The sequence below is a fragment of the Odocoileus virginianus genome, chromosome 17 (assembly GCF_023699985.2).
Source record: "Odocoileus virginianus isolate 20LAN1187 ecotype Illinois chromosome 17, Ovbor_1.2, whole genome shotgun sequence".
In the NCBI taxonomy this organism is placed as follows: domain Eukaryota; kingdom Metazoa; phylum Chordata; class Mammalia; order Artiodactyla; family Cervidae; genus Odocoileus; species Odocoileus virginianus.
In genome coordinates, this window is record NC_069690.1 from 40140793 (window position 1) to 40160420 (window position 19628).

Consider the following 19628-nt stretch of genomic DNA (forward strand, 5'->3'; position numbering starts at 1 on the left):
TGTTACCCTACAGACCGTACCCCACCAGGCTCCTCTATCCATGGGATTCTCCAGGCAAGAATACTGCAGTGGATTGCCACGTCCTCCTGCAGGGGATCTTCTCAACTCAGGGATCGAACTGCATTTCTTGTCTCCTGCATTGGCAGGAGAGTTCCTTTACCACTAGCGCCACCTGGGAAGCCCCCAGAGTGCTGGTGGAACATATATGGAAAAGTCAGAAATCTTCATTGGAAGTGACACTTAAGTAACATGCGAGATGAATAAGGAGTCAGCCAGAGGAAGGAAGTGGGGTAAGGAGATCTCGGAGGAGGAGACACTTGAAGAGAGCTGGGAAGCCAGAGCCTAACTCGTTGAAGAACCCAAAGGAAGCCCAGCATGGCTGGAGAGTGAAGGGAGCCTAGGAGAGATGTGGTGCAGAAAAGGGTAGGGGCCAGTACTTCTAGAGACAGTATCTGGCAGATGAGGGAGCAAGCTTCACAGCAGATGTCTGAGGAACTATTGTAGTCTCAAGATCAATTGAAATACTTGATCCTCCAAATATATTCTTAGTGAATCTTAAGTCTTATCTAAGTGTCATATGCTTTGGGGAGCCATCGGATCAGTCAAACTTTGGAGGGAACACACATAAAAAAATTAGCCGTGTAACATGTATTGATTCTACTTTATAGTGAAAGAAACATCCATTATGTATTTTATTTATGTTTGGCATCACTGGGTCTTGGTTGCTGCACTGGCTTTTCTCTAGTTATGGCAAGCAGGGGCTACTCTCTAGTTGCAGTGCTTAGCTTCTCGTTGTGGTGGCTTCTCTTGTCGTGGAGTTTGGACTCTAGAGCTCAGGTTCAGTAGTTGCGGCACACAAGCTTAGTTGCTCCACTGCATGTGGGATCTTCCTAGACCCAGGATTGAACCTATGTGCCCTGCATTGGCAGGTGGATTCTTAAAAACTGGACCACCAGGGATGTCTGAAATATATTTATTAAAATTTTAAAAAGCATATCCCTTTTATGCTATGGTTTTTCCGGTAGTCATGTATGGATGTGAGAGTTGGGCTGTAAAGAAATTTGAGCACTGAAGAATTGATGCTTTTGAACTATGGTGTTGGAGAAGACTCTTGAGAGTCCCTTGAACTGCAAGGAGATCCAACCAGTTCATCCTAAAGGAAATCAGTCCTGAATATTCATTGGAAGGACTGATGCTGAAGCTGAAACTCCAATACTTTGGCCATTTGATGGGAAGAATTGACTCATTGGAAAAGACACTGATGCTGGGAAAGATTGAAGGTGGGAGGAAAAGTGGATGACAGAGGATGAGATGGTTGGATGGCATCACTGACTCAGTGGACATGAGTTTGAGCAAGCTCCAGGAGTTGGTGATGGACCGGGAAGCCTGGCATGCTGCAGTCCATGGAGTCTCAAAGAGTTGGACATGGCTGAACAACTAAACTGAACTGATCCCTTTTATATTTCTTATATTTGCATAAATTAGTTCTGAGGCAAAAGTTGATTTAATGTATAACTTTTAAGATTTAATGTAAACTTTTAATTAGATTTTTCATAAATACTTGTTCTAAAACAATAAATATGTATTTATATAAATATATTTATTTATTAAAAAAATTTTTTGGGTTGCCCTGAAAAGCTTGTGGAATTTTAGATCCCTAACCAGGGATTAGACCTGGGTCCTTCGCAGTGAGACCAAAGAACCTTAGCCACTGGACTGCCAGGGAATTCCAAAAATAAATCTTTTTTAAAATAAAGAGATGCAAGAGATGCAGGTTTGATCCCTGGGCCAGGAAGATCGCCTGGAGGAGGAAATGGCACCCCACTGCAGTATTCTTGCCTGGAAAATTCCATGACAGAGGAGCCTGGCAAAGAGTTGGACACAACTGCGCAACTGAGCTCTCTCTCTCTCTCTCTCACACACACACACACACACACACACACACACACACACACACAAATTATAGGGACTTCCTCGGTGGTCCAGGGGCTAAGACTCCACTTCCACTGCAGGGGGCTCAGGTGGCTAGTCCCTGGTCTGGGAACTAAGATCCCGTATGTGTTGGTGTGGCCAAAAATTTAAAAAAAGCTGAACTGTGTTTGGTAAATATTAAGAAAAGAGTATATGGAAATACATGTATGAATGTAACATCTAGTTGATTGTGTAACTATATTTTTCAGCTCCCTTAATGAGGTATTAGTTCTTGAGTTAACCATGGGGAAATTGACCTTTTCTATTGTCTTGATTGAATCACTGTTATATTAAGATTAGAAATTGCTGTGGCTTCCCTGGTGGTCCAGTGGTTAAGAATCCACCTTGCAATGCAGGGAACTCCAGTTCGACCCCTGGTCTGGGAAGATCCCACATGCCTCGGGGAAACTGAGCCCATGTGCCTCAATAACTGAAGACCGCTCGCCCTTGAGTCCATGCTCTGCAACAGGAGAGTAGCCCCCGCTTGTAGCAATTAGAGAAAGGGCACGGGCAGCAATAAGACCCAGCACAGCCAAAAATAAATAAGTTAAGTTTTTAAAAAAGAAATTGCTTATAATTGCCTTCCTTAGCCTTGCCACTGGACTCAAAGAAGTATTTTATTTTGCCCATATTTACATTCTTATAAAAGGGCAACCCTTCAGATCTGCGTTAGATTATTGCTTTTGATGGCCCCTAATGAAAACTGCCTCCCAGTACTCTTGCCTCTGTGTAACTCCCTATCAGCCTTGGGCTCAACCAGGAGACCTGTGCATCCCATGAACTTGGGAGGGTAAGCACCTGAGCACTGGGGCTCACCCTCTTGGAACACTGTTCCAGATCAGCATCTGGTCTACTGGAGGCTGGGTGATCAGGAGGTCACAAGAAGAGCTGAGACTCCCTGCTCAGCACCAACTGCCAGATTTGTGAATGAGGCCAACTTGGAATGAATTTCCAGCTGTTCCAGCCATCTGTAATAGCCCAAGTGAGCCAGAGGAGACCAGCAAAAGAACTTTCCAGTCAACTCACAGAATCAAGAGAAACGATAAATCAAGATTTTATGCCTCTACGTTTTGCCATGAGTTTTTGTGCAATCTCTAAATAATAGAAACAATGCCTTTTTACTGTGTTCAAGCTTAACTTTATAAAGGCGGGCTAGGATAAAATTATGAACAACACTTAGAATGTTTTACCTTGTAAATTGTTCTGTGGGAGATGGAAAAATTTTTATGCGTGGAAGGGAAGGGCTTATTTTGATCTGTTGGTAAACTTTAATATAAATTAAAATCTACCAGGTTTTCTTTCAGTTTGAAAATTGTGGGATCATGCAATTATAAATGTTACAGTGTATACTAGAAATTTCATCGAGATATTTTTCTCATAAAGTAATGGATTCTTGGAATGTCTTTGGTGGTCCAGTGGCTAAAATTCCGTGCTCCTAATGCAGGGGGCACAGGTTTGATACCTGATCAGGGAACTTGATCTCATATGCTGCAACTGAACATTCCGCACATTGCGGAAGATCCTACATGCCCCAGTGAAGACTGATGATCCCGTTGGCACAGCCAAATTAGTTAATTAAGTAATTTAACATTAATTAGTTAATTAATTAATTTAAAAAGTAATGGATTCTCACTGAAGAAAAATGGAAAAGACTGAAAATTGTAAAAATAAAAGATAAATCAAGCATCCCACAATCCAGACATCTGTTGGCAATCATTCTGCTGTATTTTTTTCTTGGCAATTTTTCTGTGCTCCATTTAATATTTTTTCATATTTAAATCAGGCTGAGGGGAGGTTGAGTGTGGATATAAAAGGGTGGCATGAGAGAGTCGTGAGCTGTTGTCACAATGAAGTATCATGTTTATGGTGGTGGTTACATTAAGGTATACATGTTGTCATTTGAATCAGTTCTAATGAGATGGATGAAACTGGAGCCCATTATACAGAGTGAAGTAAGCCAGAAAGATAAACACCAATACAGTATACTAACACATATATATGGAATTTAGAAAGGTGGTAACGATAACCCTATATGCAAGACAGAAAAAGAGACACAGATGTATAGAACAGACTTTTGGACTCTATGGGAGAAGGCGAGGGTGGGATGATCTGAGAGAATAGCATTGAAACATATATATTATCAAGTGTGAAACAGATCGCCAGTCCAGGTTAGATGCATGAGACAAGCGCTCAGGGCTGGTACACTGGGATGACCCAGAGGGATGGGATGGGGAGGGAGGTGGGAGGGGGGTTCAGGATGGGGAGCACATGCAAATCCATGGCTGATTCATGTCAATGTATGGCAAAAAACACTACAATATTGTAAAGTAATTAGCCTCCAACTAATAAAAATAAATGAAAAAAAAAAAGGTATACATGTTGTAAAATTGCACAGGACCACACACACTTATGTTCATTAACTCTCTCTCTCTCTCTCTATATATATATATATATATATATATACATATATATATATACACATATATATATAGTTTTCTATATATAACTGGTGAAGTCTGCATATACTCTGTGGATTGTGCCAATGTCAATTTCCTGGTTATGATATTGTACTATAGTTATGCGAGATGTTAATCCAAGGCTGGGTACATGCTTGCATGCTAAGTAAGTCGCTTCAGTTGTGTCCGACTCTATATGACCCTATGAACTATAGCCTGCCAGGGTCTTCTGTCCATGGGGATTCTCCAAGCAAGGGAATCTTCCTGACCCAGGGATCCAACCCATGTCTCTTACATCTCCTGCATTGGCAGGTAGGGTCTATACCACTAGCGCCACCTGGGAAGCCCTGTGACTGGGTGAAAGTGAAAGTGAAGTCTCTCAGTCGTGTCTGACTCTTTGCGACCCCATGGACTGTAGGCTACCAGGCTCCTCAGTCCATGGGATTTTCCAGGCAAAAATTCTGGAGTGGGTTGCCATTTCCTTCTCCAGGGGATTTTCCTGACCCAGGGATCGAACCCAGGTCTCCCGCATTGTAGGCAGACGCTTTACCGTATGAGCTACTATCAAAGACCTCACTGTGTGTTTCTTTGCACTTTTCTGTGAATTTATCATTTCAAACTTTAAAAAAAAATCAGTTTGTAGCTAGGATTTTGTACCCTCTCTCTTTATATTTTCATTTTAACAGAAAATGTCCACATTTCATACCCACATCTCTTGATTACTTTAAAAAATGAACCAAAAAAACCTGTCTTATTATAGAGTTAACTGCTAAGGAAAAGGGTACATTTCCAAAACACCTTTATTTGTTGGAACTTAATTATTGCAAGAATGCCAAAGCATTTTATGGAATACATGGGGTTGTGTTTGAGAGTTTAGAAAAGGAAATTACATGAAAAAATACAATTATAACACTAACAAAGTATTGTGAAATTGTGCATCTAGTGGACTGCAGACAGAAAGGGGAATATTGTGTTTGAGCTCCCAGAGGAGGCCTGCATGGGCCTGGCCAGGAATGATCTGAGGGCTTGGGGGGAGGGAAGGAAGCTGGGCTTGGCTCCTGAGCAGAACTGGTCTGGGGCAGCTTAGGGTGGGGCAGGCCCTGGCTCCTGAGAAAAAAATGATAAACAGCAGGCCTCAGTGTACTGGCAACAGCATCTAAGAATACACTTTCAGAAAGAAGTGGCAGGACATAGACAAGAGATTCGATATCAGATTTGCCAAATATTGGTTGCAAAAAGAGTTAGGTAATAGAAGGGAATAGAAAGCAGGGGGTGGACAAGGCAATAGCAATGAAAGCAGAAATAAACAATTGGGACTGAATCCGACCTTTGTGTAGCAGAGGAAACCATAAACAAAACAAAAAGACAACCTGTGGAATGGGAGAAAGTATTTACAAATTATGTGACCACAAGGGCTTAATTTCCCAAATATACAAACAGCTCATACATCTCAATATCAAAAAAGCAAACAAACTAATTTTAAAAATGGGCAGAAGACCAAAATTTCTCCAAAGAAGACATCTATATGGCCATTAGGAAAGTGAAAAGATGTTCAACATTGATACCAACTAGAGAAATTCAAATAAAAACTGCAATGAAGTACCACCCCACACTGGTCAGAATGGCCATCATTTGAAAGTCTACAGGGGAGACTTCCTGGTGGTCCAGTGGTTAAGAATCCAGTTGCCAGTGCAGGGGACATGGGTTTGATCCCACATGCTCTGGAGCAACAAAGTCCATACGACACAACTGCTGAAGCCCAAGTGCTCCACTGGGCCCACATGCTGCAACTACTGAGTCTGCATGCTGTTGAGTTCGAGGGCTGCAACTGCTGAAGCCCAAACACTAAAGCCTGTGCTCAGCAATAAGAGAAGCCACTGAAGTGAGAAGCTCATGAACTGCAACGAAGAGCATCCCACGCTCACCGCACTAGACAAGTCCTGCACACAGCAATGAAAACCCAGCACAGCCATAAATAAATGATAACTTAAAAATGTAAAAGTCTACAGGGACATCCCTGATGGTCCAGTGGCTAAGTCTATGCGCTCCCAATGCAGGGGGCCTGGGTTTGATTCCTGGTCAGGGAGCTGCAAGCTTGTGTGCTGAAGATCTTGTGTGCTGCAACCTGATGAAGCCAAAAAAAAAAAAAAAAAGTCTACAAATAAATGTTGGAAAGGGTGTGGAGAAAAACGAACTCTCTTACACCGTTGGTGGGAATGTAATTTGGTGCAGCCACTGTATGGAAAAGAATATGGAGTTTCCTTAGAAAAACTAAAAACAGAGTTGCCATTTGATCCAGCAATCCCACTTCTGAACATATATCTGGAGAAAACTCTAATTAGAAAAGATACACACACCCCAGTGTTCATTGCAGCACTATTTACAGTAGCCAAGACATGGAAGCAACCTAAATGACCATCATCAGGCGAACGGATAAAGAAAATATGGTACATGTATACAGTGGAATACTGCTTAGTCATAACAATCAATAAAGTTATGCCATTTGCAGCAACATGGATTGGACCTAGAGATTATCATACTAAGTGAAGCAAGCCAGAAAAAGACCATATAATATCACTTTATGTGGAATCTATAATATGACACAGGGGCTTCCCTGGTGGCTCAGTGGTAAAGAATCGCCTGCCAGTGCAGGAGATACAGGTTTGATCCCTGATGCAGGAAGATCCCACATGCCACAGAGCCCTAAGCCTGTGCACCACAACTGTTGACTCTGTGCTCTAGAACCTGTGCTCCAAAACAAGAGAAGCCCCCACAGTGAGAAGCCTGCTCACCTCTGCTAGAGAAAAGCCCATGCAGCAATGAAGACCCAGCACAACCCAAAATAAATAAAATTATTAAAAAATAAAATATGACACAAATGAACTTATATATGAAACAGAAGCAGACCCATAGACTTAGAAAACAAACTTATGGTTACCCAAGACAAAAGGGGTGGGAGAGGGATAAATTAGGAGTTTGGGATTGACAGATACAAACTACTATATATGAAATAAACTTTGTCCTGTTGTATAGCAGAGGGAACTATATGCAACATCCTGTAATAAATAATAATGGGGAAAAAAAGAAAGCAGGAGGTGGGGGTGGGGGTCATTTGGGGGGAAAAGTCTAGAAAGGGCAGGCTGATGGCTGGAGCTTCCCAGCTGGCCTTCAGGGGTCCCTCTTTGCTCTAAGAATCAAATCCGAACTCTACATAGCATAAAAGGCCCTACATGACTGGCCTGGTCTTGGAATATTTCCCTGACCTGGTCTCACATTGCTTCCCTAAATGCACCTCTGAGTCTTTGCAGCTTCCAAAGCCCACGGTCCTGGTTTTGGGCCTCCCTCCTCTCCAGGTGCTCTTCCCGGTGCTTACCATGATTTTCCGTGTGCACGTCAGTGCTGTAGCTGCTCCCTTTGAGTAAAAGACCCCGGCTGGTTTCTCTCTGTGAAGCCTACTATCATACCTGGGTTGGGCACCACCTCCTTTCTCTGTCTGGCCTCCCCTCAGCCTTAAGTGGGGCTTCTCAAGTGGTTCAATGGTAAAGAATCCACCTGCCAAGCAGGAGACATGTGTTCAATCCCTTGATTGGGAAGATCCCCTAGAGAAGGAAATGGCTACCCACTCCAGTATTCTTGCCTGGAGAATTCCATGGACAGAGGAGCCTGGCGGGCTACAGTCCATGGGTTCGCAGAGAGTTGGACTGAGCACGCAAGCCATGCCATATATGCAGTCCTAGGTGAGCCCTGGTGGCCTCATTTGTCTGTTGCAAGTGTCCCCTCGAAACTACTCATGGGGCAGGAATGGCTCATCTTCAGAGGAGAATGGGCTACACCTCACACTCCCCTGCCCAGACTGGGCCTTTGTACATGCCAGCCCTCCTACCCTCTCCCACATCTCCACTTGGGAAGCTTTTTTTCAGAATTCAAGACCCTGTCAACAATTGTTCCTCTGTGGGACTTCCACACTGACCTCCCACAGCCTCTCCTTCTTGCAAATATTCAACAGATATTTACTGAGCATACACTGTTGTGATCCCGCTGACATTTGCTTACCATCTGGACTGTCACTTTCTGTGTAGATGTCTCCAGCTGTGAATTTTTTGAGATTCTAAGCACCTTAGTTTGTTCATCTAGGTATCCCCAGTTCCTGGAAAGGATTCAGGCGCATGGTACGCCCCTAATAGATTTGTTTTTATTTTTATTTATTTTTTATTTTATTTTATTTTTTTTAGATTTGTTTTTAAAAAAATAAATAAGCTGTGGTCCAGGGGCTAAGATTCTGTGCTCCCAGTGCAGGGGGCCTGGGTTGGATCGTTGGTTAGGGAACTAGATCCCACATGCCACAATGAATACCCAGAGCAAATAAATAAATATTTTTTAAAATAAAAATGAATAAAAAAATAAAAATAAAAATGAATAAACTTTATTATAAAAGAAAATGGTTTTCAAGAAATTCCTAACAGTCCTTAAGGCTGGAAGGTGGATTTAAGGTCACCTCATCCATCTCCTGGCATCCATCCATCCATCCCAGGCAAGTCATCGTGCAGAATCTACTTGACCGAGTTCACTGCAGGGGAGCTCACGGTCCACATGGCCACTTACTCCACTCGAGGATAGTGTTGATCATGGAGAAGTCCCCCTGCTGTGAAGCTGGGTCCTGCCCCTCTGTAGTTCCTTCCACTGATCCTTATTCTTCTTCTCCCTGGAGTGTCACAGAATGAGACCCTCCCTCTTGCCGCTGACAGCCCATCATATATTTGACAGTTATCACATCTGTCTTTTCTTTCCAGATACAGAAAAACCACTTACTAGCCATATGACCCTGAGCTTCACTTTCTTCTGAGCTTCAGTTTCCTTGTTTGTAAAATTGGGCTAATATCTATCTATATGGTTGTCAAAATTAAATGAGCTCATAAATGTAAAGTGCTTAAAATAGTGCTTATGTGTGTGTGTGCTCAGTCACTCAGTTGTGTCCAACTTTTTGTGACCTCATGGACTGTAGCCTGCCAGGCTTTTCTGTCCATGGGATTCTCCAGGCAAGAATACTGGAGTGGGTTGTCATGCCCTCCTGCAGGGGATCTTCCCAACCCAGCGATTGAACCCAGGTCTCCCGCATTGCAGGCGGATTCTTTACCATCTAAGCCACCAGGAGAGCCTAAGAATACTGGAGTGGGCAGCCTATCCCTTCTCCAGGGGAACTTCCTGACCCAGGAATCAAACTGGGGTCTCCCACATTGCAGGTGGATTCTTTACCAGCTTAGCTACCAGGGAAGCCCAGAATAGTGCTTGGTGTATATTAAATGCTCAATACTGATTCCAATTTTAGTTTGTATTACATTTTACATTCAACACTTAAAATTGAACAACTTATATTTGAGACAGTTAATTAAAATACATGATGACATACAAAAATTATATTATTAATATTTTATGAATATGTAATAAAATTACATTATATATTACCCACTCCTGATAAGGGCTTCCCTGGTGGCTCAGAGGGTAAAGCGTCTGTCTGCAATGAGGGAGACCCAGGTTTTATCCCTGGGTCGGGAAGATCCCCGGAGAAGGAAAAGGCAACCCACTCCGGTACTCTTGCCTAGAAAATCCCATGGATGGAGAAGCCTGGTAGGCTACAGTCCATGGGGTCGCAAAGAGTTGGACACGACTTACTGACTTCCTTTCACTTTCTTTCATTCCTGATAAAATTGGAAACCCCCTCAGGTAGGGTCCATTGTGAAGTTTAATGGGCAACTTGGTCTGTATTTTTAAAAAATATATTTATGTATTTATTTTTCGCTACACTGGGTCTTCGTTGCTGCAGGAGACCTTTCTCTAGTTGCAGTGAATAGGGGCTACTCTCTAGTTGCGGTGTGCAGGCTTCTCACTGTAGTAGCTTCTCTTGTTGCAGAGCTCAGTAGTCATGGCACACAGGCTTAGGTACCCCATGTTATATGGGATCTATCTGGACCAGGGATCGAACCTGTATGCCCTGCATTGCAAGGCAGATTCTTAACCACTGGGCCACTAGAAAAGCCCAGTCTCTATTTCTAATAAATGCTTGCTTAATTAATGAACAAATGTCTACTAGGCCTGAACTTAGCCCTGATCACTCATATATACTGCCTTGAGATTTTCCAGTCATTCTCTATGGTGTTCTTAAATTTAGGGTGACCAGCTGTCCTGGATTTCCCAGGAATGAGGAAATATGGGAATTTTAATTTTTAAACTGAATCTTAGGGGGATTCCTGGGACTCAAGACTTTCAGTGCTAAAACCAGGATGAATTGGTCTCACCCTATTAATAATTCAGTGCCACCGGATTTGAGGATTGAGGGTTAGTGAAAACTACCTATCTCTGGATTCCACAACCAAGGTCACCACTACAGCAGTGCCACAGGTGTTTGCAGTAGGGTCTCACAGAGGTGTTAGATCTTGACTGACAGAGCCTGCAGCTTTGCAAGAAACTCAATTTACCATTTCACACTGTAGTGATCGGGCCATATGTAATTTAAACTTACACATAATGGCTTAGTAAAACAGCATGTCAACTTAAATGCTCCTGTGACTTTTCTAGGGCAGTCCCTTACCTGCTTCAGATCCTCAAGAGGGATTGGAGAGTGAGCAAGTGGTGGTGGGTGGGGGTGGGCATTACTGGAGGGAGGATTGTATGTTAGATTTTAGTTGCTCAGTCCTGTCTGACTCTTTTGCAACCCCATGGGCTGTAGCCCACCGGGCTCCTCTGTCCATGGGATGTCCTGGGAAAGAAAGAATACTGGAGTGGGTTGCCATTTCCTTCTCTGGGGGATCTTCATGACCCAGGGATTGAACCCGAATCTCCTGCATTACAGACAGGTTCTTTACTGCTGAGCCACTGGGGAAGCCCTCTGTGTTGGATTTTAACTGACTCTCTAGGGCAGAGTGCCCATGTCCAGGGATTTCTAGAATACCTGTCTGGTGGAGACCACGAATAAGGCTTGCGAGACCGACTCACCAACTCCATGCAGCGGCTCTGCTCACCCGCCCATCCTTGAGCTCATCACCTCCTGGTTTCATCTCAACACAATTTTTGAAGTTACAGTCTCAAAGTTTCATTCTATTTTTATTTTTTAAGAAATGTATTTATTTATTTGGCTGTGCTGGGTCTTTCTTGCAGCACACGGGCTCTTAGTTGTGGCCCGCAGACTTCTCTCTAGTTGCAGTGCATGTGGGCTCATTTGCCCCAAGGCATGTGGGATCTTAATTCCCTGACCAGGGATTGAACTGGCTGCATCCTCTGCATTGGAAGGCAATTCTTCACCACTGGACCATGAGGGAGGTCCCTCACTCTGTTTTTAAAGTGCTTCCTACTGCTAGATCTCTGTCTCAGGCACATTTAAAGGTCCCCGTGGTCACATCACACTGAAGTGTTCCAGAAAAACTACCTTTAAATGGCTCATCTTTGAACTTCCCTGATGGTTCAGTTGTTAAGAACCCGCCTGCCAATATAGGGGACACAGGTTCAATCCCTGGTCTGGGAAAATTCCACATGCCGCAGAGCAACTAAACTCCTGTGTTGCAATGACTGAAGCCCTAGAGCCTGTGCTCTGCAACAGGAGAAGCCACCACAAGAAGCCCGCTCACCAAAACTAGAGTAGTCTCCGCTCACCGCAGCTAGAGAAAGCCCGCACACAGCAATGAAGACCCAGCACAGCCAAAAAATAAATGCTTAAATGAAATAAATTGTTCATTTTCTCTGATTTATTTAGTCCAGAAGTGGTTCCTCTTCCAGGCTTGAGCATTCTGCTCGCTCCAGCTCCTCTGAAACAGTCCTGTCGCTCATCAGGGACAGTCACTTCTGTGGCTGGCAGGCTCTCAGACCGCAGGGATTTTTCACCACCAGCACCACCTGCTGCCCTGATCCCAGAGGCCTCCCTCCCTTTCCACCTGGCCTCCTCGCTGCCCTCTGGTTGACACACGTTAGGGTTTGCTGCTGGCCAGGAACAGGGAGGGGTTGAGCTGGTGTGGGGTGATGGGTGATCTGGAAATAGCCTTGGGGGAGGGGCCCAGCTCTGAAGCTGGCATTGAGCTATTAGTCTGCACTGAGACACTCAGCAGTCAGAAAAAGGAGGCATCTGTGTTAAGTCCAGTTCCCCCTCCTGAGGAGGGTATTCGCCCCTCTGGGTCGGTAGCTAGTAATATCCACGTACAACTTTGACTCCAGATTCCCTAGGTATTACCTCCCTCCTGGGCTCCATACTCTTTAACTAGGCTCGCAAAGGAGGGTTCTGGGATGGTTGTGGCCTGGAGGGGGGCCAGCTGGCTCTTCACATACAGCAGCCTCACCGCATCTGCCAGCTCATGATCCCCTACTCAGCACCAGCCAGTCGTGCAGATGCCCCAAGAGATGAAAGGCAGGTCATCAGTGGCAAGGGCGGGAGCAACACAAAGTATCCAGGGTGCAGGGGTCAGAGGTAGAGCTGAGAAGGGAGCCGGTGCCCATCGGTTTTCCCTAAAGTCATCTTCTTCCCTCCTGGCTGAACAGGCAGCTGGCTGACAACGAGGCTGGCTCTCCTGAGTCCACCACCTACAGACCCTGGCAACCGAAAGTGACAGGCTCATGCTCTGACAGTGGTGCTGACAGCCTCCCTGCCACCCTCAGGCAGCCCAGGGCCTGGCTTGTGACCGCGCATTCTCAGCCCATCAGTCCTGTAAGTGTCCCCTTTGTTCATGAAGGTCTGCCCTATATGTTGCTCACTTTATCTACGTTGAGCTTTATGAAAGATACATTGGTTCATGGAAGGGAAAGTGTGTCCCCAGGCTAACAGGGAGCAAGAGGGAAAAAAGTCCTAGTTCACCCAAAGTGAAGGGGACTCTTCAGCCTTCATGGAGTGTTGGAGGGACTTTCTTGGGCTGGTGCTTCATCTGCTTGCTGAGCCCTGCCAGTACCATCCTTCCCATCCACAGGGCCTGGTTCTCTGGGTTTGGCCCCAGACATCCTAGTGGTGAGGCAAGAAGGCTGCCCTGACCGGGGTGATAGGGACGCTTGGTGGGTTTACCTGCTGCCTGCGGAGGCCAACACCCCCTCCCTCCCTGGACTCCACCTGCCCAATATGCAGAGGTGTTCAAGGTCCCCACATCCTGTGACAACTGTGGACCCATCCCACAGCTCCAAGACCCCAGAAATGGGACTCTTCTACACCAGCCCAGGCAGGTGTCACAAAAAGCAGGATGTGCAATGGTTAGGGACACCTATGCCAGGCAGTCAAACCAGGGTTTGACTCTAACTCTACTCTTCACCAGCTGGGTGACTTCGTAAATTAATCACTCAGCCTGTTTCCTTATTTACAAAATGGGGTTAATAACATTTACTACTTTATAGGGCTGTCCTGAAGATTAAACAAAATAATGCAAAGCACCTGGCACAGGGTCCACATGCATGTAAAAGTTACTACAATCCTCACCTTTGGGGGGTATAAGGGCCTAAGAGGGGCCCTGACAATCCACCAATCTACGGACAACCTGCTTTGCCCTTTTGATTCTGAGGACTTAGGCTGTGTATTGTGTATTGACTGTGTATTGACTACTTCCCTGCAATCTGGTACCAGAAGTGGAAGGCTCTGGGACTTCCCTTGCTGTCCAGTGCTAAGACTCCATGCTCCCAATGCAGGGGACCTGGGTTCAATCCCTGGTCAGGGAATTAGATCCCACCTACCTCAACTAAGAGTTTGCATGCTGCAACTAAAGATCTGCAGCAAATTAATGCACAGCAAATTAATTAATTTTAAAAAGGCAACTCTGGCCTTTGAAACAACTGAATTTTGGCACCTTAGATATGGGTCCACTTTTGGCCCTGCTTATAGTCCAGGCTTTGGATTTGGTCTCCTGATTTGATCATCCTAGACTCCACCTGCCTGACCAAGGCTTTCCAGCACTGGCTTTCTGTCACTGCCCTGCCTGCAAGATTAAAGGCATTTTTGGGCTGACTCTACTGCCTGTCCAAGGCTTGGTGGTGGGGGTGGTGGCTGCAGGCCTGCTGCTGTGATGACCAGTGGGACATTCAGATGTGGGAATGTGAAACTGGCGAATGGTCACCATATGGGGAGGTGGAGGGTGGGAGGAACTGGGATACAGAGTGTCATGAGAGCAAGGCAGTGTTTGTGGGCCTGACTGCCCTGAAAAGGAATGTCTCGCCCATGTTCTCCAATACTAGGCAGGGGAAGGAAAAGCTGGGGGAGGCCATTTGCTTAGAGTTGAAAGTGTAGGAAGTAGAGGAAGACCCCGTCAGAATGATGGAGAAAGAACAGGCACCCCCCCACCCCTATTTCCCCAAGCCTTCAAAGAGTCCAGTGACTTGATTTATATCCAGTGCTTTATTAAACATGAACAGTCTCACAAGGAGATTACATGTGTCCTCAGGTCAACAGAGAGTGTGGGTAGATGTGTTGGTAAGAAAGAGGTACGAGGTCCCTGATCTGTGCTCTGAGGGGTGGTCAGTCGGGCAGGGCCTGGGCCAACCAGTAAGGCAGATGAGGGTCCCTGTCTGAAGGACTCACTGCTCCTGGGTGCCCCAGGAGATGTAGTCTGGTCTTGTGGCTGCATGGTACTCATCGATGAGCTGCTGCACAATCTCCCTGGATGTGTCCAGTTCATCAAAGTTCTCCTTGAAGATGTCCTCCTTGCGGAACTGCTCCAGGAAGGCCTCCCGCTTCCGCAGCTTGTCGTATTGGCGACAGGTCCGCTCGAAGAGCTTTGGGTGTACAAAAAGGCCTTAGGTTGGACAGGGGTCACGGGGAACTTCAGGGAACCATGTGGCCCAGAGAACCAGGAATCAAGGCTGGGCTATCCCCACAGTAAAAAAGCCAGAAGCAGGGGCAGCAGGGCTGTAAAGAGATGAGGCACCACCAGGAAGATGACTGTGGGGCTCACCGAGGAGATGCTGGTGTGGTTGGCCATCATGAGCCCACTGACCCTGTGGGCAGAAGGCAGGTAGGGCGACTTCCTAGACAGGGCCACCTGGATGCTGGCAGGGCCCCAGGGGATGAAGTTGGCCAACTTCCGTTCCCGGATCCTCTGCAAGCTCTTGTGGACCTGGGGTGGGCACAGGAATGGTGGTGGTAGCCTCTCCTCTTCCCCTGTGGGCTCCGGAGGTAGAATGAAGGGGCCTCACCTACCTGGGTGGGGTCCACCTCCCCCTGGATGATGTTGAGGATGGCGATGTAGCAGTGGTTGGTCTGGCGATCCCGACCTGTGGACACCATCACGTTCTTGGGCTGCAGCAGTCGCCTCATGACATCCAGGACTGTGGTCTTTCTCACGCTGGCCACCTGAGGGGAGAGGGGCCACAGGGCAGCCCGGTACTCAGGGCACAGTCAAGAGACGCATGGACAGAGAGCACGAGGTGATGCACAGCCCCATCAGACATGGGGCAGCCTGGTCTCTCTGGGGAATGTCCTTAGATTCAGGTCCTCACTGAGGGATCGCAGATCTCAGTCCCCCAGAGCTCAGCTAACTCATGTCCTTGTGCAGGAGCATCAGCAGAACCCATACAGCCCCTGCCCTGCAGGGCGCCACAGGCAGGGGGAGAGGAGAGCGAGTCAGCCAGGAAGCAGGGCCTCCGGGTGCAGCCGAGAGAAGGGAAAGGCTGGTCAGGGCCTGCTGGGCCCGAGGGCTGCTCTTACCGACTGGTCCGTGGTGAGGGGGGTGTAACCCGTCATGAGGAAGTGGAGCCGTGGCGTGGGAATGAGCGAGGCGATGAGGCCGATGAGGTCGTTGTTCATGTAGCCGGGGTAGCGCAGGGTGGTGGTGCTGGCTGACATGATGGTGGACACCTGGGGACAGGGTGCCGGGTCACGGGCCTTGTCCTGGGGGCCTCTCTTCCTTAGATGGTGCTTCGGGAAGGAGGGAGTCCAGGAGTGGGGGGGCTCACCAGCTGGTTGATCTGGGAGAATGAGGGATTCTGGATGTGCAGGCGGTCTGTGGCAATCCGGTTCAGGGCCGTGTTGTCCAGCACCACCTGGGGGGACAGAAGAGGGTGACAGATTTAGGAGGACAGAAAGGACAGGAGCTCTGCCTGGTGCTTCATGGCTAGAAAGACCCATCCAGAAGACTTGAACAAGACTGGGGCACAGGAAGGTTCAAGAAGGGACTTTTAAAAATGCATGAAAAGGACGAAATAGACAGGGGGGTTGGGAGTGGAGTAAGCGAGACTCCAGGACTTACCACACAGTCGGCGTTCTGGGTCAGCCTCTTGAGTGTGAGCAGTGAGTTGTAGGGCTGGACCACCACATCGCTCATCTCGTCCTGGTTGGGAAACACTGAGTATGTCTGCACCAGCTTCTTGGGGTACCTGGGAGTGTTTGAGAAAGGATGGTCAAGGGCAACAGACTGAAGGCTTGGTAAACTTGGGGTTTCTAATGACTGTCAGGATGGGGAAAGTGGGGTTCGGGTCATAGGACAGCAGAGAAGGGAGACTTGACTTTTGGCAGCCTGTAACCCAAAAGGGGGCTAGGGCAGAGAAACATCTTAGGACCTAGGGTTCTAACTCCAAATCAGGCTTACTCCCTGAATCTTCATCAAAGATCAGGATTCTAGACTCTGATTCCAACCACTGGGAGTGTGCTTGGGTTCCTGGTTATTGTACCTTTCCTTCCTCAATACAGCAGGGAACGGAACGGCCCTTTCCTGCTCCAGTGAATCGGAAGGTTTTATCTGGAGGGCCTCCCAGTCACCTGGGAAACCAAATCCTCTCAGCCTTTCAAAACAGACTTACCTGTCGTTGAGCCGTTCTAAGAGGTAGGAGCCCAGGCCAGAGCCTGTTCCCCCAGCGATGGAGTGACACAGCACGAAGCCCTGCATGGGGAAGGGGCGGTCAGTGTCTAGGTTTCAAGGGGCAGGATTTCCAATTTTACCCATCTCATAACTTCTTGGACTCCTATCTTCCCAGGACCTCTCCTCCACTGCCCTCCCCCCACCCCCCATTCACAGATTAGGAGACTCTTCGTTGTTTCCAGCAGGGCCCTGTGGCTTCTGTCCAGTGCAAAGGTTACAGGGGGAGGGTCCCACACCTAACAGATGGCTTCTAAAGGGTGTTGTCGAGCCTTCCCCATGCTGGCCCCCCACCGGCATTCCTGAGATGTTCACCTCTAGGCTGTCGCTGCCATCCGCCTCCCGGTCTATGATGTCAAAAATGTCCTCATGGATCTTCTCTCCCTGTACAGACATGGAGGGGCATCAGAGTGGGACAGGACTGAGGGACAAGGACTTTGACCTCAGAATAGCCACCCTCCATTCTCCTTATAGTACCTAAAAGTCCTTTTTTGGAACACAGTGGTCCTGCTTTTTGTTTGTACTGAGAGGTAGTACAGCCTAGTGGTTATGAGCAGGCCCGCTACATCCAGACTGCCTGAATGCCTCTATTAGCTCTAGTTCTAGTTAGTCGGGTGACTCTGGGCATGCTACTTCATCTCTCTGTACCTCAGTTTTCTCCTCTGTATAATGAAGGTACTAATACAGGTCCACAGTCCCTTAACTAAAATTCTTGGGCATTATGTTTCAGAGTTCAGATATTTCAGATTCTAGGAGGGCTATGATGGTGTGTATAACACAAGAACACCAGTGGGGCAGGGGTCTGAGGGGCACTAACCAAATACATTAATATTTCTGCAGTGAAAGGAATGAGAAGTGGCAGTCAGTTGAACAGAAACTACAAACTAGCCTATCTTTATTGAGATTTGGTTTTGCTGCTAAATGAGTAGTTAAAAATCCTCTTTTGGTTTCAGAGTTTTTTGGATTCTGGAAACCTACAGACACTGTGGACCTGTAGTACCTACCTCTAGGATTGTTGGAAGGTCTGGGTAAGTTAATTTATGTAAAACACTAACTATGGCCTGGCACCCGGCATGAGCCAAGTGCAGTCTCTTATGACTATTACATAGTTCGCTCAGAATCTCCTCAGTCACATCTCTCTCTCTCTCTCTCTCCACTCATATATCCTCCATCTGGTTTATCTTCTCTTTAGGAAGTCATAGGGCCAGTCCCCACTTAGGAGTGGAGTTCTTCTGCCAGGGAACAGCAAATGACCTGGGAGAATCCGCTGGCCCAGTTGTTGCCAGCTCCTCCTCCATGCTCCGACAGGTAGATGTTCTCTGGGTTGTAGAGCTTGGCATAAGGGGAGTTGAGGATGGAGTGGATCACCCTGGGCTCCAGGTCCAGCAGCACTGCCCTTGGGATGTAGTGCTCATCGTCTGCCTGTAAAGGGGAGTTTACGAGGGGCCCAATCAGCTAGGGCCTGCCCAGTCCTCCAGTCCTCCCAACCCTGGTTCCTGCCTCCTTCCCTCTTCAAGCCAGCCTCCCTGGCTCCTCTGTCCAGTGGGCTTCCCAGTACCAAGCCACTGCCCTTCCCTTCAGAACCCCTGGGCCACTATCGGCCCTGGCTAAGTCGCTGGGGGCACCTGGTAGAAAAAGACGTCCTTGCGATCAGTGCCCTCGGTGGCGAACTCCTCCACGATGCCCTCGGGGCTGATACCATGCTCGGCGCACAGCTGTTTCCAGAACTCGAACCCAACTGACGGGAGGGACGCGGGCGGGAAGAAAGAGGATATCTGGGTCTGGGCAGGTTCCAACTAGGAGCTGGGGGACTCAATGCCTGGGTCCAGTGATAGGAAGTCAAGCTTCGGGAGTCTCCCGTGTCAGAGGAAAGTGCAGTATATCAGCGACTGGGCAGAGGAGGGCCCCTTGGGGTTGAGCAACGGGATACTGGGTCAGGCATGTCCCACCTCTCGGAGAACTACGATTCTGGGGGCAGATGGAGTTCAGGATCCCACAGCGAGATCCCATAGAACCTAAGAAACCCTGGCTAGTGGAGGGGCCGGAAGTTCGCTCACTCTGATTGCCGCACTGGCCCAACTGTAGGGTGATGATCTCCCTCGGCATCTCTCCTCTGGCAGCTGCCTTGCAGCCACTCTCTACGGCAAAGCTACCGCTCTCGCCACAGAAAAGCTGCCGCTCCCGCCAGCAAAGCCGCCGCTCGCTAGCCCGTCGCACTGCGCATACGCCAAAACTCGCCCCGCCCACAAACTTCCTCTGTTCCAATGAAAACTGAGTTCTGGCGAGGGCACTTCCTTACTCGTTCGGCTTCAGTCCTGCAGACTACGCGTGCGCAGCTCCTGATTGGGGCGCCGGGGACGTAATTTTGACGCAGTGTTCTTCGTTCTGGGTTGTACGC

General features: G+C 47.5%; 1 protein-coding gene and 1 long non-coding RNA gene across 2 annotated transcripts in view; one reads left to right on the forward strand and one right to left on the reverse strand.

Moving 5' to 3' along the window:
* The window catches only part of LOC110133821 (uncharacterized), a 39025-nt gene extending 25803 nt beyond the window's left edge, over positions 1 to 13222 (forward strand). Inside the window, exon 3 of the long non-coding RNA XR_002312883.2 lies at positions 12948 to 13222. This is a non-coding gene — a long non-coding RNA (uncharacterized lncRNA). The remainder of the gene's footprint in view (positions 1 to 12947) is intronic.
* A 1534-nt stretch (positions 13223 to 14756) lies between these two features.
* Positions 14757 to 19612, reverse strand: LOC110133819 (tubulin gamma-1 chain). The gene is made up of 11 exons (XM_020888039.2): positions 19288 to 19612; positions 18856 to 18968; positions 18485 to 18652; positions 17546 to 17614; positions 17175 to 17254; positions 16625 to 16751; positions 16332 to 16418; positions 16084 to 16233; positions 15577 to 15729; positions 15332 to 15493; positions 14757 to 15152 (listed from the first exon to the last, which is right to left on the reverse strand). The coding sequence occupies exons 1-11, from the start codon at positions 19334 to 19336 to the stop codon at positions 14955 to 14957; spliced, it is 1356 nt and encodes a 451-aa protein (XP_020743698.1). The 5' UTR covers positions 19337 to 19612; the 3' UTR covers positions 14757 to 14954.
* Between the last annotated feature and the right edge of the window lie 16 nt (positions 19613 to 19628).

Bases quoted from the DNA above. Each gene is read 5' to 3' on its own strand.
- LOC110133819 (XM_020888039.2), bottom strand. From the start codon at position 19,336: ATGCCGAGGGAGATCATCACCCTACAGTTGGGCCAGTGCGGCAATCAG. The intron at 18,653-18,855 runs GTGCCCCCAGCG...TCCCCTTTACAG, and splicing joins AGGACGTCTTTTTCTACCAG to GCAGACGATGAGCACTACAT. The intron at 15,153-15,331 runs GTGAGCCCCACA...GTACACCCAAAG, and splicing joins ACCACACCAGCATCTCCTCG to CTCTTCGAGCGGACCTGTCG.